Raw genomic sequence first — 21,593 nt, 5'->3', positions numbered from 1 at the left:
AGAGAGAGACGAGAGAGAGAGAGAGATCGTATTCAAGAATCAATTATCACTATTAGAACACTCTTTGAATTAAATATACTTCATATTTGGTGATTTAGCATCAATTCCAAGATATCCTTCAAATATCTGTTACAAGCTTACAAGCGTATTGATGTTTTGACCGTCTCATTCAATAAACGTCAAAAGCGCCTCAGTGACCGCGGCTCTCCTCGTCTGCAGTCCACACGAGGCATAACAATACTTTCATCGCGCCATTTTTTTTTTTCTACCATTTCACTCGAGTGGCCGCATATCTCTAGCTCGCTTGTAAAAAAAAATAAAATAAGATAAAATAAAAAAGTCAATTTTGAGATGGCGCCTTATGTCAAAAGAGCTGAAAGTTGGCGGTACTGCATATTTTATGGTACCACTGTCCATTATAATGAAAAATTGCAATCGTTTTTTTTTTAGGATCTTGACATCCACTGACTGTCAAGAACTCGAACTGGACAATTATTAGATTCTCTTCTGCTCATCTAACCCACGGAATTTGGCTTGCTTATTTCGAGCTTTCTTTTGGGCAATTTCCTCACACGGCCGTGGTGCGCGATGTATACGTTCCGTTGCGAAACACCACATCAGAGGCAGTGAAGTTTTGCGGGAAATCCAGCTGGGCGCACGTGGCTTGTCCCTTGACTGCCACAGCACAGTAGTCCACCTGCTCCGCATCCGCGCCGGACTCCATCCAGCGAAAACATACGATGCGCTGGAAGGAGCGCCGGAAGTGATCGGACACAAAGCCGTAGAGGATGGGGTTGGCGCTGCTGTTTGCGTAGCTGAGGATAACAAAAAGCTGACGTGACCAAGGGGTCCGGCGGCCGGTGGAAGACGCTGACCAGCTGGACGACGTAGAACGGCATCCAACAGAGGCATGAACACGGCCACCACCAGCAGAACCATGCGGGTGATCTTCTTCTCGGAACTCCGGCGTTGAAGCCAGCCGGCTTTGAGCCCCACCGCTCGCATCCTGGCCACCATGAGGCAATAGCACAAACATATGGCCCCCACGGGAAGGAGAAAACCCAAAAGGAAGGTGTAGACCACAAAGGCTTCCGACCAGGATTCCTCCGGCCACAGGAAGTTGCAGTCCATGGCGCCGTCCTCGGCCGGGACGGTTGTCGGCAAAGATGATGATGGGCAGGATGACCAGCAGCGACAGCCCCCAGATGCAAACGTTGACCAATTTGGCAACGGTGGGTCGGCGGTAACGCGCCGCCTTGATGGGGTGCACCACCGCCACGTAGCGGTCCACGCTCAACACGGTGAGGCAGAAGATGGACGTGAACATATTGATGCCGTCCACGCTCAGCACCAGCCTGCACATGAGCGAGCCGAAGGGCCAGTGCCGCACGGCGGCCGACGTGGCGAAAAAGGGAACGCTCAGCATGAAGAGTTCGTCGGCGATGGCCAAGTTGAGGATGTAAATATTCGTGGCCGTCTTCATTTTGGCGTACTTGAGAATGACGTAAATGTCAAGTACGCCAAAATGAAGACGGCCACGAATATTTACATCCTCAACTTGGCCCATCGCCAGACCAGAACTCTTCATGCTGAGCGTTCCCTTTTTTCGCCATAGTCGGCCGTGTGTGGCCTGGCCCTTCGGCTCGGTTGTAAAACTCTCATTAAAATCCATGATCACGAGCTACACTCCGCTTGATCCGAAGCGACGCGGCGCCTCAAACGCTCCTGAACAGACAATAAAAAGGTTATTATATCACTTTATCCGCCGATGGCCTATTAGCTTTGTCGCCGAAAAAAAGTCGGACGACTTCTGCTCGGCACGCTACCGCGCATCTGATTTCGCTTCCATTATAGCTGCAAGAAAAACCTTCAAGGTGCCTCGACCTGCTTTAATGTCAGCAAACACGCTTTTGAAGTTGCATTAGCTGGACGGAATATGCAAAGAGAGACGCGGGGACTTGTGGGGGCGAGAACGCCAGAGCCTCCATTATCCTTTTCTACAGAATTAGTCGCCAGGACAGCGCATCCATGAAGTGAATAGATAAAAAGCACGGACACCGCTTGAATAATTGTTGCAATAATGGAAGTGCATTCACGAAAAGGGGCGGGGGGGCGGGGGGGGTCATGTTCTGATCTCAATTCAATTCAAGGCGTTGATGTGGGATTCATTCCAGTTCCTTTCACTGAGCTGTCTGACAGCGACAATCTTCCAAACATTTTTTAACTAATATGACAATTACGGTCGTGTCTACACGGAGAGTCAATTTGTGTGAGACACCGAACACCAAAAAAAAAAAAAAAAAAATCCACCAATAAGTAAGCATCATCAATCGTTCATCTTGCATCAATGACCACCGGGGAAGACATCACGTCACGATTTAGGTTGCGAATCCGTTGCAAGGGGACGTCATCGCCTTGCCCAATTCAAGTGAGACGCTCGTGTAAATATGAAGTCGGCGCAGCTTTCCGAGCATCCGAACACGATATATCAAGAAGCACGGACTCGCTTTTCGGGTCACCTTCCCCATCCTACCTCACCTGTCCGACCCCCCCCCCGTCTCCTCTTCCCTTCATCCTACACACCTGTTCTACCTGCCGACCCCACTTGTCCCACCTTACGTTCCGATTCCACCTTTCCCATCCTACCGATCGAATCGCACGGCAATCTGTCTGAACGCATGTGGTTTTCTCGTCGTGCCGTCCGTGAGTTTGCAACCGTTGTGTTATTTCCTCACCTGCCAGCTGCTCCGGTCACTGCGATGCTTCCACCGGTCCACGAGTTGCATCCTGTGACGTTCTGGTACGTCCTCTGTGTGTGTCAGCATCCGACTGCTGTGCGAGCAGCTTCATGCCGCCTCTCCTCTCTCCTCCTCTCTCTCTCTCTCGCCTCTCTGCTCCCTCTCCCTCCCTGCTTTATTTAGCATTCTGTCTCGGTCTCCCATCCTTCCTGGCGTCCTTTCGCCAAGCTCCATATATTTTAGTGTTCATGTCTCCACGTCTGCCTGCGGCATGAAAATACGCATCTTTTGCTAATGGATGTGTTTATGCGCCTGAGGGGCCCAAATTGAGAGAAGAGGGCTTCATTTACGTTAGGTATTCAATTTGATTTACATTAAAGGGGAGGTCAAGTCAAACTGCAGAAAAATCTGTTTTTATTCATATCAGGGGGCGGCCATTTTGCCACTTGCTGTTGACCGAATATGACACGGGTCACGACTGTCACGACTCACCTGTTTTCTGGATTTGGTAATGTGACCTTTGAATGTTTTTTCATTTTTTTAATTCAATCCCATGAAATTGGTGGCGGTTTGGCCCATTAAAGTGGCACGATCATATTTCTTTGTATTTTTGTCATGACTTGATGAGCTTGAATCGGAGTCAACTCATCTGCATTTACAAATAAAAGTTGACGACAGATGCAAAATCCACCAGATTCTTGGCATCGCTGTGATTGTCTGGTGCTTTGTTTTATTCAAATGCGGGAACATCACAGCACTGCTGCGCGTTTTTTTTTTTTTATGACATTCACTCATGTGTGAAATGGTCTTTTCCCACAAGCTTTTGTTGACGAGAACGTGTTGTCCCCGGTTTGCATTTCAATGTCACGTTGAAGGCCTTAGTTGTCGTGAGGGAGGCTGAAGGTGTCGGTGTCAGCTCCGCATCACATCCTCCATGTTGTGTTTTGTCCTTCCTTTTGTGAGCAAAAAAAAAGGCAGTCTCTGTGTTCCAGTCTGTAATGATAATGATGTTAAATACGTGGATGCTCGATTCTTCTGACACGCTGTTGCTCAAAGTTGGCCAAAGAAGCGTTCATCCATCACGTTCATTGCTTGTCCTCCTTATGTATGGCGGTTGTTGCTGAGTAGATGTTGTGCGAGGGTGCAGCGCCTCCTACAGTTAGCAGTTAGCAGTGCAGCTAAAGATCTACCCTGCTTCGTATCGGTTTGCGTCACAGTCATTTTCAGTGCAGACCACGTTGACGTTTTGGGCCGTCAGGACTGAAATACAAATGTATAATCACCTTTATCATACTAGAAAAATATAATTGTTGGATGTATGAACAAAATAAGGGAAAGATTTGGTGGGGGGGTGTAAACATTTCTGATTCAATAATATGGCGTATTGCGGTATATTGTGCTTTTGTCTTTCTATTACATTATATTTTTAAGTAGGGCTGCACGAAATTGGAAAAACTTGATATGGATGTTAACTACCGCAATATCTAACATGTGCTTGAGGAAATTACATTTTTATTTTGTAATAAAAGACTTTTTTTTTCCAATGTGTTCTTAGCTAATACATTTTAATTCCCCTAAATAATGTTCCGTTATTGCACTATGGCGATGCACTTTTAAATTTACATCTGACTGGTGAAATTTCGATAAATACATACAATTCAATTAAAAAAAATATTGCTTGTCTTTGCGACATGCATATTGGGCTGTCATCGCAATATCAATATTTTTTTAGATCTGTTGTGCGGCCCTATTTTTAAGGTATTTTAAGATGATATAATTGATACGTAACTTTATCCGACCACCATAAACTAAAGTAGTATTTTTGAGGGTGGGGGGATTCAAAGCATACTGACTTTTTGTATCAAAGCCACATGAGTAATATTTTGTAACAAAACAAACCACATGAAAATCCTTTAAAAATTCAGCGTGACTTTTTGGGGGGGTGTGCTCAAGCCCAAAGTCTCAAGACAAGAAGTCTATGATAGTTGAACACATGTATTAATTGAATATGGAATATAATCGATTGACGTTACAACAATGTATATGGCAAAGAAACACCCATTGACTGGCTGATAGATCATTTTTATTTCAAAAGAAAAAGGGATTGTCAGTGGTTAGTTTTGATGTCAACAGTTTTAAAAGAAAATGAGCACTACATAGTGTGTAACGCCACATAACACAGATTGAACATGACTTGATTTTTGTCCACAAAGCATGAGCGAGTGATGACAGACACCCAACGCTCGAATACGAGCTGAGCGTCTCATCCGATCGGCTGCAGTGTTGCGCGAGAATAGTGCATGAGTGGAGCACGAGGATGGCGGCAAGTCAACTGATGCAGTCTGCCGACTCGGGTCACTGCGCAGGCGTGCAGCGGTGACTCTTGTAAGTGCCCAAGTGGCGAAAGCTGCGTCCGCACTGTTTGCAGCAATACGGTGTGGCCCCGCTGTGGATCCTCTGGTGGGTGTACAGGTTGCCCAGCTCCTTAAAGCGCCGGCCGCACTGCGGGCACGCGTACGGGCTCTCGCCGGTGTGCACCCGTTGATGTCTCTTGAGTCCGGAGAGGACCGAGAAGCCTTTGCCGCACTGGAGGCACGGGAAGGGGCTCTGGGCGCCGCTGTGCACCAGCCTGTGGCTCTTGAGGCGGGCGGCGTGGCGGAAGCGCTCGCCGCAATCCGGACACACGAAGGGCTTCTCCCCGGTGTGGATGCGCTGGTGCTGCCGCAGGTTGCCCAGGTAGTTAAAATAGCGACCGCAGTCCCCGCACTCGTACCTGCCCTTGTGTTGGGCCCCCTTTTTGGCAGGTTCCCCTTCCCCGCCGTCCACCGCCTGTCTTTTGTCCCCTGCGGTGGTCGGCGGTGCCTGGAGAGCTGGGGCACTGGCGGCGTTTGGGTGTGTGAGTTTAACATGTTCCTCCAGGAACGCCGAGTCGGGACAGAAGGTTCCGCACAAAGAGCAGATGAAGGTGTGGTTGGGGAACTGCTGGCCTGGAAACGCAAACAAATGTTTAATTGGATACGTCTAATGTCTGCAATGTATTAAAAATGAGCCGGCACCCACCTTCCTCAGGGTGTGGATGTGTGCTGCCCTCACCACGGGAATCGGACACTGTTGAGAAATCAGCGGGCTGGACATGTGGGAAGCGGGACGAAGTCTGTTCCGACGAGCCTTCCTCCTCCTCCTCCTCACACTCTGGCTGCTTCACGACTGTATGACCAATTCAGTGCTCATTAGTCTTACTAAGAACCCCTACCACAGGAAAACCCAAACCTATGAGTAAGGTTTGTAATTAAATAAAATGACTCAAGAGTGCAGTAAAGCACTATTTTGTCTAAATGAAACTCCGCAATTGATGTCAACGAGGTTTCTTGGGACAGAGATGCTAAAGTAATACTCCTTATTGATTTGACCAACAAATGTGCTGGGGCGGACTGCATTCTACAACCCGAAGCAAGAAAAGCTCAGTAGATGAGCATTTGAGGTGAATGCATTTTACCTTTCAAGTCTGAGGAGTACTCCATAGGTGCCATCCACTCATACTCGTACAAGCGTCTGCTGCTGGACGGCAGCATGTTGAAGATGTCATCTGCGTGTCCAGGAGGCCCGGAGGCGCCCATCCCACCGTCCGGCCACAGCTGGAGGGGATGTGTCTCTTCCTCATGGTTGCTCTGCTCGCCTCCGTCCAACTCATTGCCCCCCCTCGAGTTCTTGTCCTTCATCAAGTAGTCGCAAATGGCGTCAATGTTCTCTTTCTTCACCCCGGGCAGGAGGGGCTTCTTCTCCTTTTTCAGGTCCACGTTGAGCATCTTGGAGCTTCTGAAGGCGGCAGCGGCATCAGCAGCTTCCGCAGCATCAACGGCATCAGAATGAGCCGCCACATTTTCCTTGACATCTATGTGAACGTCGCTTAGCTTCGCTTTCAACAGAGCAATCTCGTCGGTTTTGTCCCTCAGCTCCATCTTGAGCGCACGTATCCTGATGCCGAGCATGTGCCTTATCTCGGCCATGGCTGCGTCCAGCGCGGCGCTGATGTTCCTGCCCAGGCGTTCGCTGACCGAACTGACCGAGCACAACAGCTCCTCGTCGGGCTCCAGGTTGAGGAAATCGTCGTCGGCGCGGCACGTTGACCCAGGAGGCTCCATAAATGCTCCTTGAAGTTCGGGGGAGGACAGGTTAGTGCCCGAAAAAGTCAGATTTCTCTCGCGACTCATAGATTATTTGATGAAGACCAGCACAGTTGAAGCTAGCCGGCAGCTAAGCTAATGTTTTGCTTCTACGCTGGTTGATTTTTCTGAGGTAGCCAGCGAAGCCAGCGTGGTGATGAACCGGATACCGTAGGGATATCCTTTCACAATAAAATTAATTTGTTGGGAAATGCGTGCCAGCGGTTGTCCGGTGTGGGTACTAGACGTGATCGGCTTGCAAGATTGTATTGGGGTCCTTCGCTGGCCTGCGCGCCTGCTGATGACGTCAAGCGGGATAATATATTTTTGTAATATCTTTCTTTGCCTCAATGTTTGTCACCCCTGTTTTTTGTGTTTTAAAAATAATAATAATAATAATGATAATAAAAAGTACATTTATTGCTACTTTTGCGAGGATTATTCTTCGGTTTCCTGCGTGCCTACCGAAGACGTCACATCAATGTTCCGTGGTTTTGGGAACCAGATTGTGGTTAATGGTCGGAGGGAACATATGGAAATGTTTTAAGGAATATTTCACACTGTATCCATATATTACATTCGTACAATCTTGCAGCCCGTGTATGAACCACGGCATTATCACAAGTTCGACAGGAGAAACTTAACTGTTGCACTGCTGTCGCACTCCAGGCCATTCAACAACAACAAAAAACTCGACACAACATCCATGCTGCTCTCTAGTGGCCACAATAATCCAAACAATTCCGTTCATGTGAGCGCGTGCGTGAGCCCCTCTGCGCCAGACTCCTCCAGCCAGATGATGGCAGCTAATTATGAACACAATGAAGCCATTTTCCTTGAATACAAACTGGCCTCTTTTCCCTTTTGCCCTTTCCACATTCTTTGTGTGTCTCATGTGCGGGTCGCTCTTTTTTTCTGTGCACGTCACTCCTCTCACGCTCCCTCCTTGTTTGGATGATTAAAGATCACAAAACAAGCCTTTTAATTTGCACGCAAGAATAATCACATAATAAAAGAATAATAATCTATGTACATATACTTATAAAAAGCTGCATAATAATTTACTGTGCGGGTGCATTTCAATACTGGTGTTAGAACATGGTAAAAATATCATTTTACTTTATAGTTCAATTAAAAAAGTGAAACTCATATTTACATTTTAAAATATAAATGTAATTATAATACTTATATAAGACTTAATACGGGTTGAGCGTTCCGCTTCGGGTGCTGAAGGTTCAATGAAAAGCTCAATTTAAAGCGTTTTTATCCACGATGACCAAGCGAAGCTGAACTCTGGGACGAAACTAGCTTTGTGGCCGCATGAGTTCACTCTATTTTATTCTATTCTGCAATAAAGCCACCGATACAAAACCGGAAATAGATTGCACTGAATGCCTAACAGTTGGTGGTCACCGTGTCACCTTTGCTTAAGGTACCACGGATGTGTTTACAAGCGTGGCAAGCCATTTGTACCTTTTAAAAAATTCTCCTCGGAAAATAGATATGATTGAGTGCAACGACACCAAGTAATCCATTCAGTCAGGCAGGAAAGGGAGGACACCGGAAAAGGGGAAGCATCCCACCTCTTTCCTTCCCACTTCCGCCTTTCCTGTCTTTTTCTTTTTTTAATTCAGACAAAGACAAGTATAGAACAGAATATGTTCGTTAAACTAACATATTCGAAAGACAAAATAATATATTAATGTACTACAGAGAGGAAAAAATAAAAAGTATATAATGGAGTTTCACGTACATTAAAAAAATGACATATATGTAAATAAATTAAACGTTTTATAATTAATTAAAGTTTTCATCGTCTATATTACTAGAGTCATTTAAAAGTTCAATAAAGGAAGCGGTATCTGTTTCTGATTGCCGTACTTACATGTATGAAATAAAATATTAAGCCCTAAGTATTAGCAAATTAATTATGAAAAAAGTATCTTCAACTACACACTACAGAAAAAAAAAAAAAAAACAGAAATCAATATTTTCCCACATTAAGGAAACGTCTCAAAGATATGACCTAAATTATGATGGCCAATCAAACATGACGTTGTGTGGTGTGGCTGAGAGACTGACAATCTATTTTTATATTATTCTAATATAAATATCATGGACACCTGCTTCCAACTTGACAATCACATTTGTAAAGTTGGTTTATAAAATGTATGGTGGGGAGTGTGTATTTTTGGTCGCACTTTAGTGGCTCACGGTCGTGTCGCTCGGACTTTTGTTAGTATTTGGTTGAAACCCAAAATAATAAACTCGTATAGTTTCACCTTACATGAACATGCGCTAACACACATGATCAACATCCTTTTTTTCTATGAGCCAGCAAGATTCTAGAGGGCGCTGTTCGGCTTTCAACTCGGTTTGCAAACATTCTAAAAAAAAAAAAAAAAAAAATGTCAAACAAAAAGTGCACAGAACAACGCTGACAACTTCACAATAGCCAGAAAACAGGACATCCTCCTTGGCAGCGGCGGAGTGATTACTCATCTGTGTGTGTTGTTGGTTCTGCCCGGGCCATCCTCGGCCGCCATGTTTGTCTTGTTTACATGTGTGCACTTCTCTCTCGCACACTCTCGCTCACCCGCACTCCTTTTGTCAGGGAATCTGAAGAATGTGGTTTAGGAGCCGTCCACGCTCACTAATGAAGACAATATGGGCGCCAGGCCTTCAGCGCTGCGGCTCGGCTCTGCAGGATGCAGAAGGTTTGGGAAACGTTGGCGGGCTGCTTCCACGGGAAGAAATTGAAGAGGTTTGATGTTGTTGCACAATGTGATTTAGAGAAAAAAAATTACAGCGTCGCTCCCCTGAAATCTGTAATTAAGTGTTCCTTAAATACGGCAGCAAAGCACTGCTTTTGTCTAAATGAAACTTCTCAATTGACGTTCACATTGTTTCTTGGCACCAAGATGCCACGTGATGGTGGCAAAGCGCTACTTTTTGTGTAAATGAAGCTCACACAGTTGCTTGACAGCAAGATGGAGATGAAATTCTTTCAGGTAAACGTGAGGAGGAGGTTGCAGGTTAACGCAGAAGCATGCATGGCTTATTAACATGACGCAGTCACATCGGATATTTAATACAAAAGGCTTTGAATGTTTGGTAAACAAACAAAAGCCCAAAATGCTTTTGACATATTTTGGACTTTACAAATTCTGTGGTCCTGTCTTGCAGCCTCATCTGTTAAATTCATTTGTGAAAATGATACTTTCACGCGACGACCACAATGAGTCAGACAGTTGGTGGCTTCTTTACATAGAAACACCAGTTTTCCTGCAAGCTTTATGCAAATGAGGCACTGCTTTGAATCTACTTTGAATTTGTTGCTTCTTTTTACCTTGAGCAAAATGTATTTCTGTTGAAATGTGAGCCAAAGCTCAAGATGTCTTGGCAAACACAACACTTGACGAATCATTTACTCACAAGCCCATCTCATGGCATAACATTCTCTCTCTCTCTCTACCTCTCTCTCTCTCTCTCTCTCCCTCCCTCTCTCTCTCTCTCTCTCTCTCTCTCTCCCACTCTCTTTGTCACTCTCTCTCCCTCTTACTCCCTATCTCTCTCTCTCACTCTCTCTCTGTGTCTCTCTCTTGCGCGCTCACTCCCTCTCTCTCTCTCTTGCTCCCTAGCTCTCTCTCTCTCTTTCTCTCTCTCTCGCACACTCTCACTCCCTCTCTCTCTCTGTCTCTCTCTCTCTCACTCTTGCTCCCTCTCTCTGTGTCTCCCTATCTCTCTCTCTCTCTCTCACTCTCGCTCCCTCTCTCAGTGTCTCTCTCTCTCTCTCTCACTCTCGCTCCCTCTCTCTGTGTCTCCCTATCTCTCTCTCTCTCTCTCACTCTCGCTCCCTCTCTCAGTGTCTCTCTCTCTCTCTCTCTCTCGCTCTCGCTCCCTGTCTCTGTGTCTCCCTATCTCTCTCTCTCCTCTGTCTCTCTCTCTCTCTCTCTCACTCTTGCTCCCTCTCTCTGTGTCTCTCTGTCTCTCTCTCTCTCGCTCTCGCTCCCTCTCTCAGTGTCTCTCTCTCTCTCTCTCTCTCGCTCCCTGTCTCTGTGTCTCCCTATCTCTCTCTCTCCTCTGTCTCTCTCTCTCTCTCTCTCGCTCCCTGTCTCTGTGTCTCCCTATCTCTCTCTCTCCTCTGTCTCTCTCTCTCTCACTCTTGCTCCCTCTCTCTGTGTCTCTCTGTCTCTCTCTCACTCGCTCTCGCTCCCTCTCTCTGTGTCTCTCTGTCTCTCTCTCTCTTTTTCTCTCTTGCTCCCTATCTCTCTCTCTCTGTCTGTAAGCATGAAAAACACACAAAAAGTCTGTTTTATCCCAAACTGGCAACATCTGCCCTCCTGCAGTGTCCAAACTCTGGAGGCGTCTGGACCTGGATGCATCCATCCATCCATCCATCTGACAGTCTATGCCTCATTATCTTCTTGGAGACAACAGATGGCGGTTTCTAATGTTTTGACCCCGTCCACTCGCTCAATTTGTTGCCTTTCACACAACAACCACAATGGTGACCTTTTATGTGCTTGCAGCATGACTTTATGATAATTTGATTTGAACTTCTTTCTATTTCTTTCACTTCATTTGCAGCAGTCGTTTGTCAGATTTTCAAGCTGGACCCATCCTGATCCCGGAGGGGGATCCAGATCCTTGTTTTTCCACGACGCACACACTCGCTCGCTCGCTCTCACACGCTGAGCTGGTTCGAGAGAGGGAGGAGGAGGAGCCACCAATGCACTTGTATCAAGCTCACTACTGAGAAGCTGACAGTGTTGTGAGCTTGTCTTGCCATTGACCGAAGAGAGAGAAACACAAAGTGGCTGGCGTGTATATTGCCTTACCTTCAAATGTGATCATCTTGGAGGTTTTGCCGGTGAGTAACTTCTTATTAGCGCTTGTTGTGTAGACTGACCGATTGACTGACTGACAATGTAGCAGTGTGAGTTTTGTGACAAGTTTGTGCACGGCGTTTCCACGGCCCCTCCAGACAGTGTTGACATAATACTAGAAATGAGGTCAAGTATTTGCTGGCGGCTCCTTGTGTCCGGCTTCTGTTACATCTTGGAAGCAATAACAATGCTCATGAACAAAAAGACACAAGTTCATCCAAACATGACCCGTCACGTCACTCCCCAGAACAACTTCTAACAAGACACTGAAAACATGCCGCATATAGTCTTGGGTTGCATTGGTTTGTTGTTGGGAAACTCATCTTCAAAGTATGGCACATTTTCAGTTTTGGAGCAGACCTTGTTCCTAGAACTGGTTCACCCATCAGTGATTTTATTTCTTATCCAGTGGTGCTTTGATATTTCCGTGAGCTGACTTAAGCACATGTGTTGATGTTCAATCTATAGATGGAGAAATAACCTCCTTCCCCCTAAGCAAATTTGTGACAATGGCTGTGAGAGAAATTGTCGCCCAAGTGGCTGAGAGAGACAGTTTGGAAGCACACCGGGAAAAAAAAAACATTGTCTCTGCGGCGGCGTCTCGAGCATCCTTCCTGACTCCAAAACTTTTTGTTGTCCTGTTTTATGGCGTCACTCACAAAATATTCAGAATCAGAATCAGAATGCCCTTTATTGTCATTGTACTCAGTGTGCAACGAGATTAGAGCGCTCCCCGCTCCAGTGCAACAATAATTTAATTATATATATATAATAGATGAATTAAAGATTAAATAATTAAATAGAAAATAAATACAACATTGGATAAATAAAAACACATAAATGAAAGATTAAATAATTAAATAGAAAATAAATACAAAATTGGATGAATAAAACACATAAAATAAAATAAAAATAAAATGTTTTTTTAATTAAATAAATAAATAATAAATAATTAAAAAGATAATTAAAAAAAATAATAAAATGAATTGCAAAGCTTCTAATTTCTCACCACTGTTGATGATTCTTTATTGAAACTATTTAGGGACCCAAAAAAAAAATGGCATTGCGTGCCAACAAAAAATGAGTCACACAAAGTTTTTATTGTGAAATAATGATAATCTCATTTTACTGTACTTATGTACTTAGTAAGAACTGTGTAGTTGAACTTGAAGTTCAAGTTGCTTCCGCTTCTGCCATCATACGAACAAAAATACGTCATTTGCAGCGAAGAAATCATTTCGCCGCATTCATTAACTGAAATGCTCTTCTCTTTCTGAATTTGCAGCTTTGCAAAGTGAGGGAGAAACAAGGAAAGGAAAGCAAGCCAGGCAGCAGGATTCGACACAACCTTTCAGCTCACACTTTCAACGTGGAAGGCCGGCGAGGAAGCACTCCAGCGCACGCAAACAGGTTTGTGATTATTTGCAAACGCCGCAAATGCTCACCGTGCGGAACGGGCAGCGACGGGTTTCCATGCTACCTGGCCGTGTGCCGGTGACGTGCACACCAAGCAAAGTCAGCTGCCTCCAGCTCACCTGCCAGCCTAGTGACAACAAAAGTGAAAAATAGATCTTCATCGTTGTTTTTTTTGTCTTTTTTTGTGCTGCGTACAGTCTGGCGCGGCCTGGCCCTGACACTAATCACTTGATGAATACACACACACACACACACACACACAGAGCGAGCTGCCACCGACAGCTGTTTGGTGTCATTGTGTGTGTTAACTCTATCAGTCGAGTGCAGCTGCGTGCCTGCCTTTTTCAATTAGGTTCTCCACGTACAATAGCAAGGGAGGCGAGGGCCCAGGGGGGCTCATTACTTTTTCCATAACATACTCAAAGTGGGTCCATGTAGGTTGTCGTGGAAGGAGTGCAAAAGTTTGAATGTAAGCAACTGAAGTTTTTCTGTTTGCCTTGAATCCAAAAGGTTTGTTTGCGTCCAGATTTCAGGTGGCCCCTGTGAGGTTCTTTACGACAATCACACGGCCCACATGTTTTGATCAGTGGTTGGAATTTTTTTTTTTTTTTAATTATATAAAAATTGTTACTGTACATCGAGAGGGATGGTCAAAGGTAAATATCTTGATTGATTCATGGCAATCTTAGAAGGTGGAAAAAAAAGTGACTGAAGCGGCGTGGAGGAACACAAATCTGACTTTTGAATCAGTAATTCTACTTTGGCCAGAGGGTTTTTTTTTTTCTTTACACAATTATATTCACAGAGAGTGTGAGTACTTTTGTCATCTCTGGTATTTATGCCGCCATGTGACACAGTCAAACATGCTGTTGTTCTCTCTCTCTCTCACACACACACCCCCACACACCCCCACCCCCACCCACACACACACACACACACACTAAAGCCTACAACCATTCCCTTAGCCTGCTCATACCCGAAGGCTTTTCAAGGTTCATTTGCCGCTCAATAGATCATGAGGAAAAGCAGACTTCAAGCAATCCACACATATGCACACTGGAATCTGGAGCGAGTCATGTGGTCCCGCCAGGCACCCTACCCGACCCACCGTATGTTTTCCCAGGAAGCTCTGAGTTTTTTTCCCTCACCGGTTAACAGTCCGGATGGCCGCAAATGTGTGATGTGAGCAAAGGAATATTTGTAGCAAATTAATAATTGTCTCTGTGACTTGTTACTGCCTACCCGAAGTCAGGAACTTCAGAAAGTCTGCTCTATTGAGTGGTCAAAAAATTGCTCATTTAAAGCAGAGATGTTAACAAATTGTGTTATTTAGCCGCCTCAATGTGCTCCCAGTTTGCTCCCATTTTGTCGACTTTCTGTCATCACAGTTGCTCAGGACACAGGTATAAGGACCAATCATGGCTCACCTGTTTTCTAAAGCTGAGCCATGATTGGTCGTTAGTTGAGCCCTGAGCAACTGTGATGTCATTTCCCATTGACAGAATTGACAAAATGGGGCACCCCCTGAGATGGACGAAAAAGTGTGGATTTTACTGCTTAATTCATATTCCACGAATGCAATATCAATCTGAATGTTGCGTTTTGACTCGTGGAGCTTCATAGAGCATATTCACATGAAGACATTTTTTGAGTTGACTTCCCCTTTAAGGAATGAAAATAAATGACGTGTTGTTGTTTTGCCTGGTACAGGTGATGACCTGACTGCTGTTCTGTGGCGGTGCAATGAAGGACTTCTCCTCTTCCTCCTCTCCACTCAACTCCCTCTACCCTTCCTCCAAGACCTCAGCGGGACCCTTCTCTCCATCCCCCGGCACCGTCCCTTCGGCCCTCGCGTCATCCCCCAAGCCGCAGCCTTTCTGCCTCCAGACGGGGCAGCACCTCATCGCCAGCATGCAGCTGCAGAAACTCAACTCACACTACCAGAACCTGGCGGGATCCTCGGCGGGACACCCGCCGCCCGGTGCTGCTCAAAGGGGATTTAGGGCCGGAAACCAGATCCTGGGGCCCTCCGGGGGCCTCGGCGGCGCAATGATGGGTGCGGGGGTCGGCGCGGGGACGCAGGGCGCCGGCCCGAGCGGTGTCTTGGACTTTGACCTTGTCGATGAGGAGGTCCTCACGTCACTGGTGGTGGAGCTCGGACTGGACCGAGCCAATGACTTGCCTGAACTGTGGCTTGGCCAAAACGAGTTTGACTTCATGTCAGATGTGGCGGCTGGCTGCTGAGCCTGCGCACTTGACGAATAACGGCTGGGACATTAGAGCTTCATTTTGACACCATTCACACCTCGGTGGAAAAGGACTTTGTCTCCTCTCTAGATCATGACGTAAGCTCTGTAAATAAATTGCCGCTTGGAAAGGAACAAATTAGGAACCAGACTTCTTTCAAGTTAGTGGATGATAGTTTCTCACAGGACGCATGATTCATTTTTAACTCATTCAATACCATTGACGGCTAAATACGTCTTTTTTTTTTTACTCAGTTGGTAGTGATTAAGTAAATAATGGCTGGGATTGTTTAGCACGCGATCCATTTTGCCATCAAAAGAGCCTCTCTGTGTTGTTATTCCGAGCAACAGACGAATCAATTAACATGTCCCTCAATAGTCACGATAACTCCGTCTGAATTTCCACTTGAGCTACTTTGAAATCAACTCAGGCTCTCTTCCAAACGCTTTCAGAGCATCTTTTGGACTGACACTTTCAACACGCTTTCATACTACCGTGGTAGAAAGAAGACAACTTTCATTCATCTCATTTCGCCCGTTTTTCGAATGGCTCTGCGTCACTTTATGTGATGGCAAAGTAGCGTCATAACAAAATCTCCCGTAGTCTCGATGAAACCAAGCCTCGCGTTGGCTGTAATATTTGGTAGGAAAGGAAGCACGAAGGAGGAGAAACAAGGAGCCATTGCTGTCTCCTATTTCCTCCACGGTGGAGGTTTAATGAGGACAAGCTGATGGACGGACACACAAAGACACACCTGTTGCTGCTGTTCTCCATCCAGGAACATGAAAGTGGGACGCCGGACTTTATGATGAGCAGTGCGCTTGCTCTTTTCCTCAATGGACAATATTCTACTGTGCTCTCACATGGGTGGGGGGAGGAGGCTGGGGGGGGGGGGGTTGCTCCTCTTTCTCTCTCGCTCGCTCTTTGCTCTCTCTCTTTCTGTAGCCTCACAAGGAAAGTAATTGTCTGACAAGTGCTTATCTCTATGCACTCCCCTTTCTTTTCATGTTGGAATCGAGCAGGAGCAGAACACTGAACAGTGGCTGATATCCGTCTGGACTAAAAGGACAACGGGGGTCTGTGTATGACCACCTTGGCGTGACGCGTCATTAATTGTTCTGTCGTCAGTAAGGTAGCAAAAAGTTGCGAGTGATTGTGTAACCAAAGTGGGTCAGCGTCAGTGTTTGTGTTGCTCTGTTTTTGTGTTGCTGGTTTTATCCCAGCTGAGCCAACGTTATTAAATCCTCTCATTGCCACCTTCGAAATTCAACCTGATGCAGATTTTTTTTTTTTTTTTTTTTTTTAAGTTTGTCAAGTTTTAATTTTCTCTCAAGTAATATATGCACTTTTCATGTTAAATATAGAGATGAGTTGGGCTCTTACCGAAGAGCCACAAAGAAACATGTATGCCATCAATTACCACCTTAGCTCCGTGGACAGAATGTGAAAGAACAGCTGAACTTTATTTGGGTTTATAACAGGAGGTCTGTGTTGAGTTTGAATGTGATTTGGTAATTCTGAAAACAACCAATTCCCCAGGTACTAGCGTGTGCACACTTGTCCAGCTACATATCTAAATTGTTTAATTTGAGTATTTTTATGTCGCAAAAGGGGTGTGTTGACTTTGTATATCAATGACAGCTGAGATTGGCGGGGAGCACCCTGAACCAGTCTCAAGCGAATCTCAGCATGTCTGTTTTTATTTTAAACAACATAAATCAAAGACCATTTCAAACGCATTGACGGTATCTTCTTTTGTTTCTTGGAAATTTAGAAGATTCTCATTAAAAACAAAACAAACAAAAAAAAACGCTTGCCACACAGACAATGAAATCAAAAAGAGAATGCGCAAACAGGTGTGAGTATGTTTGTCCATGAATTCATCAAACAATTCTTACACAGTATGATTAATCTTAAACTCACAAAACCGTTTGATAAAAGTCAAGTACATAAAATGTCCTCCAAATCTGGAATGACCCATATTTTTTGTTTGGCATCTCGCAGGTAAATTTCACGTTCAGTTTACTGCTTCCAAATGTGAATAGATGCTGCCATCTAGTGTTTTCTTATGCAATTAATTTATGGAATTCTATACGACTATTTGTCCATCCATTCCTGATCCAATTTCGCGGGCATATCCAGTGGGTGTGGCACACCCAGAACAATGAACAATTGCAGGGCACGCAAAAACAAAAAACAACCGCGCTCACAATCACACCTCGGGACAATTTAGGACGTCTAATCAATTTGCCTACCAGGAGGAAACCCACACAGGTAATGGGGAGAACATGCAAACTCAACACAGGATGGCCGGAGACGGAATCGAACTTGCACCTCCGAACTGTAAGGCGGACGTGACTAATCACGTGAAACTATAAACAGACAAATACAGGAAATCTCAAGAAATAAAGCGCCAATACATTACACTACTCTGCAACGTTTACATGTTCAAAGAAGTTGAAGGATGCAGATCATATGGTCCTACTCTAAATAATTTGTAACTATTTCTACATTTAGATTATTCATATTCGGTGGTCAGATATTGCCATGGGCCCATATATACATCACGTGTATGTGTACTACGATTGTATCATAATATATAAATATACTATGAATATAATATATATATATATATATATATATATATATATATATATATATATATATATATGCATTAAAGTTTTAATTCTATAAACTAACCTCAAATTACGCAAAATGTATAGTCCGAATTGAAGCATTTTGTCCTTCCCGGTTTTCCGTATGCGGCTTTATGACGTCATACCGGAAGTGAGTTGGTCCTTTCCCCTGCAGACCTCAACATGGTGGGTTCCCATCCGTCCCCGTTCCTCTCTCAAATCATCGATAAACATCACTTTTCCGCTTTGGATTTCCACAACCATTAAGCGATGACTTCCAAATGTGACATCTTAAAATGTTGTTAGCGTCAATATTTCAGTTTCGAGACGAGTCATTCGTTGTGGATTTGCGCTTTTGATAGACGCTGTATTTTCGGAGTGTTGGCCTCACTGCTGATATGCGAGTCAGAAAAGCGACAGTTGCTGCATCCCCTACCGCGATTTTAATGCAACCTGTGTGTTTGTCTGGCAGACGACCAAATGAGTGAATTGTGTGCACTGAGAATTGTTTAATTGAGCTCATGGACGCATTCGTTACCTGGTCCAGGCCGCAGCCGGAATTGCTAGCGGCTATGCTACTAGATGAACCTAACCGGGCAAGGCGAGTGTTGCCACGCGTCTTAATGTTAGTAAAGATATAAATGGCTTGACTCTATGAAAAGTGTCTTAAGTAATGTTCTAATGTTTCTTAACATATAGAGTGCAGCAAAATCTATAATAATGTGTTCTATCTTCATATTCTAATGAAATACTTATGTCAATCATTAAATGTCAACAATTTGGACCCTGATTACCAAGCACCCGTTTGTAATATATTTCAGTATAAATAATCGACTCGCAGTATTTGATAATTTTCGTATTCCAACATCTAGCTAATTGCGGATGAACAATATAGCTAATATTGTTGTGTGGTGAGCACTTGATACAACGGTTTAGATCAAATGCGACATGGGCACGTGTTTGATATTTTCTGAATCTTTTGTTTACCATCATTGTTCTTTGTCCTCCAGGCCAGAGGACCGAAGAAGCACCTGAAGCGCGTCGCGACGCCGAAGCACTGGATGCTCGACAAGCTCACTGGAGTGTTTGTAAGTAGCATTTCCCTTGAGATTAATATTGGTGTTAGTGTGGTGTCGGTAATTGTGCGCTTTCTGTCAGGCTCCACGTCCCTCCACCGGTCCGCACAAGTTGAGGGAGTGCCTGCCCCTCATCATCTTCCTGAGGAATCGCCTCAAGTACGCCCTGACCGGGGATGAGGTGAAGAAAATCTGCATGCAGAGGTTCATCAAGATTGACGGCAAGGTCCGCACTGATATCACCTACCCGACTGGATTCATGGGTGAGTCGGGCCGACAGCTGAGCAGCATTTAGATCAGTCTCTCAAACTCCACAAAAAAGGGGTTCATGTATTTTTTTAAAAAAAATTATAATAATCCGAACTGCTCAGTCTTTATTAATAATTGGTCAGTGCAGTGATCGTTCTTGAAGAGCCGTCGCCAACCTTTCTGTCCTGGGCAGGTTTTGAAAAAGACATAATTGAACTTGGTGACAATATCCTTTTTTCCCCTTCTTTGAAGTCAAAATGCGGGCTGCAAAATATGTTGGCTGCAAATGGCCCTCGTGACACGATTGTAAGACCCTTGCTTGAGATAAATGTTGAAGTTACCTCAACTCTTGCTCAGCCTAACCCGACATTATTAAATATGAAATGTTTTTCTGCCTTTTGGGAGTCTCTCATTCAAAATAATTTTCACTCTTTTTTGTATATATATATATTTTGTTTTTTTTTTTGTTTTTTTGTTTTTACATGTGTTGCCTCTGTTGCTTGCAGATGTGATCAGCATCGAGAAGACCGGCGAGCACTTCCGTCTGATCTATGACGTCAAGGGCCGCTTCACTGTGCACCGCATCACCGCCGAGGAGGCCAAGGTAAGAAGTCGACGCATCCGCCCGGGTTCGCCTTTTTGTGACGCCACTCCATCGCTGCCGCAGTACAAGCTGTGCAAGGTGAGGAAGATCCTCGTCGGCACCAAGGCAATCCCCCACCTGGTGACCCATGACGCCCGCACCATCCGCTATCCCGACCCCCTCATCAAGGCTAACGACACGGTGAAAATCGATCTGGAAACTGGCAAGATCACAGACTTCATCAAGTTTGAAACCGGTAGGTGCGGTTGCACGTGGCACATGGCCAATGGGTCGAAGTCGGCTTAATGAGACCCGCACTCCCCCCGCAGGTAACCTGTGCATGGTGATCGGAGGCGCTAACTTGGGTAGGATCGGCGTCATCACCAACAGGGAGCGCCACCCCGGCTCCTTCGATGTGGTGCACGTCAAGGACAGCACTGGGAACAGTTTCGCCACCAGGCTGTCCAACATCTTTGTCATTGGCAAGGTGAGATAGTGGCCACGGCCCAAATGTTGGTTTACACCTGCACATGTGGAGCAATGATGATTTTGGGATTTGACAGTGATGAAAATACATTCCTGAATCCTCTAAGAAGTTCTGAGCTCCTCAATTACACTCCACCCCCGTGTTTTTTTTTTTTTTTTTTTTTTGTGGGCAGTACCTTTCAGGCATGCACCATATTTGTGAACATTTGTAATGTATATCCCGTAAAGGAAAAATCAATTGAATAGGTTTACTACTCTCACATGCTTAAACACATTGAAACTTATTAAAATCACTTTCTCACCCATAGCTCAGTTTTCTAAGGAAGTAAAGTGAACATTCTTAAAACTAAAAAAAAAAAATGGTCTCTCCCTGTTGACATTTTGCCGGCAGAAAAATGACAATTCTTCATTGTCCAACACAAATGTTCAAGTAAACCATATACTTTTAAGTCTGCTGGCGTAATGCGAGCAGACAATGTGAAACATTATCGACAGGTGAACTGAAAGTAGCATAAATGATACAGTAATTGTAAACCTTCAAACTGGTACCACTTAAAACACAAACCGGCCGAGCATTACAACAATTCTCACGGGAAAAGTTTTTAGCTTTGTGGGAACAGCGACTGATACTGGAGGTTACTCAGGGGACTTCTCTTCTTGCTATCCAATAGAAGTCAGTGCTGCCTGGCGTGTTCTGTCGTAACATTGTAATAAATATAGTAATGATTTCTGCGAAAACCATTTCTGCAAAACAACATGGCGATGTCACCAACTGCAAACATTGATATGGGGGGCGGGCTGGCATTAATCGTCGACTTTTGACGCCATCGCATACGTCCGTCACTTGGTTTCTGAAAATCCTTCTGGTCTCCAGGGCAACAAGCCGTGGGTGTCCTTGCCCAGAGGGAAGGGAATCCGCCTGACCATTGCCGAGGAGAGAGACAAGAGGCTGGCCGCCAAGCAAGGCAGCAGTTAAAATGGCCGACCACACCCCCTGGTTTTCACAATAAAAATGTTAGTTTCAAAACACTCATGGGTTGTGCGCTTTTTTTTCTTCACACCCCGTGTATATTTTCCTTGTCAACACACTCTCCTCCACCAAATGTCCTC

At 45.0% G+C, this 21,593-nt stretch overlaps 4 protein-coding genes and 1 non-coding gene across 8 annotated transcripts; 3 read left to right on the top strand and 2 right to left on the bottom strand.

Annotated features, from left to right (window-relative positions):
* Window positions 1–400: 400 nt before the first annotated feature.
* Window positions 401–2,871, bottom strand: sstr1b (somatostatin receptor 1b). Its single transcript, XM_088294658.1, is given in 5 exon segments — window positions 401–835; window positions 837–908; window positions 910–1,155; window positions 1,157–1,725; window positions 2,736–2,871. Coding segments are annotated over 4 exon segments (1,101 nt in total). The 5' UTR covers window positions 1,673–1,725; window positions 2,736–2,871; the 3' UTR covers window positions 401–568.
* A 1,933-nt stretch (window positions 2,872–4,804) lies between these two features.
* On the bottom strand, window positions 4,805–7,188 carry znf16l (zinc finger protein 16 like). 2 transcript variants are annotated; one of them, XM_088294656.1, is made up of 3 exons: window positions 6,235–7,188; window positions 5,799–5,945; window positions 4,805–5,725 (listed from the first exon to the last, which is right to left on the bottom strand). In XM_088294656.1, the coding sequence occupies exons 1-3, from the start codon at window positions 6,947–6,949 to the stop codon at window positions 5,094–5,096; spliced, it is 1,494 nt and encodes a 497-aa protein (XP_088150782.1). In that variant the 5' UTR covers window positions 6,950–7,188; the 3' UTR covers window positions 4,805–5,093. The 2 variants fall into 2 exon arrangements, with proteins under 2 accessions (XP_088150782.1, XP_088150783.1); XM_088294657.1 differs by having other exon boundaries at window positions 5,832–5,945.
* Window positions 7,189–9,447: 2,259 nt separating this feature from the next.
* Window positions 9,448–16,305, top strand: cited1 (Cbp/p300 interacting transactivator with ED-rich tail 1). 3 transcript variants are annotated; one of them, XM_088294028.1, is made up of 5 exons: window positions 9,448–9,665; window positions 11,251–11,411; window positions 11,495–11,774; window positions 13,076–13,200; window positions 14,917–16,305. In XM_088294028.1, the coding sequence occupies exon 5, from the start codon at window positions 14,950–14,952 to the stop codon at window positions 15,448–15,450; it is 501 nt and encodes a 166-aa protein (XP_088150154.1). In that variant the 5' UTR covers window positions 9,448–9,665; window positions 11,251–11,411; window positions 11,495–11,774; window positions 13,076–13,200; window positions 14,917–14,949; the 3' UTR covers window positions 15,451–16,305. The 3 variants fall into 3 exon arrangements, with proteins under 3 accessions (XP_088150154.1, XP_088150156.1, XP_088150155.1); XM_088294030.1 differs by lacking the exon at window positions 11,251–11,411 and having other exon boundaries at window positions 9,448–9,618; window positions 11,492–11,774; XM_088294029.1 differs by lacking the exon at window positions 11,251–11,411 and having other exon boundaries at window positions 11,492–11,774.
* A 1,892-nt stretch (window positions 16,306–18,197) lies between these two features.
* rps4x (ribosomal protein S4 X-linked) lies at window positions 18,198–21,512 on the top strand. Its single transcript, XM_088294783.1, has 7 exons — window positions 18,198–18,275; window positions 19,100–19,177; window positions 19,248–19,428; window positions 19,921–20,018; window positions 20,082–20,253; window positions 20,327–20,484; window positions 21,358–21,512. Exons 1-7 carry the CDS (start codon window positions 18,273–18,275, stop codon window positions 21,457–21,459), a joined length of 792 nt encoding a protein of 263 aa, XP_088150909.1. The 5' UTR covers window positions 18,198–18,272; the 3' UTR covers window positions 21,460–21,512.
* Window positions 20,535–20,603, top strand: LOC148338718 (small nucleolar RNA SNORD61). Its single transcript, XR_015843028.1, has one exon. It is a non-coding gene; the product is annotated as a small nucleolar RNA SNORD61 (small nucleolar RNA).
* Window positions 21,513–21,593: the final 81 nt, after the last annotated feature.

Source organism: Idiotropiscis lumnitzeri, chromosome 4 (genome assembly GCF_059441095.1).
Source record: "Idiotropiscis lumnitzeri isolate Australia: NSW breed Sydney's pygmy pipehorse chromosome 4, RoL_Ilum_1.0, whole genome shotgun sequence".
NCBI lineage: Eukaryota > Metazoa > Chordata > Actinopteri > Syngnathiformes > Syngnathidae > Idiotropiscis > Idiotropiscis lumnitzeri.
The sequence above is the reverse complement of the archived record's forward strand: the minus strand, read 5'-3'. Positions and strand labels throughout refer to the sequence as shown.

Coding starts and splice junctions, on each gene's coding strand:
- cited1 (XM_088294030.1), top strand. CDS start 14,950: ATGAAGGACTTCTCCTCTTCCTCCTCTCCACTCAACTCCCTCTACCCT.
- znf16l (XM_088294656.1), bottom strand. CDS start 6,949: ATGAGTCGCGAGAGAAATCTGACTTTTTCGGGCACTAACCTGTCCTCC. Junction 5,946..6,234: donor GTACTCCTCAGACTTGAAAG/GTAAAATGCATT, acceptor TTGGTCATACAG/TCGTGAAGCAGCCAGAGTGT. Junction 5,726..5,798: donor ACATCCACACCCTGAGGAAG/GTGGGTGCCGGC, acceptor TTGCGTTTCCAG/GCCAGCAGTTCCCCAACCAC.
- rps4x (XM_088294783.1), top strand. Junction 19,178..19,247: donor ACAAGCTCACTGGAGTGTTT/GTAAGTAGCATT, acceptor GCTTTCTGTCAG/GCTCCACGTCCCTCCACCGG. Junction 19,429..19,920: donor CTACCCGACTGGATTCATGG/GTGAGTCGGGCC, acceptor TGTTGCTTGCAG/ATGTGATCAGCATCGAGAAG.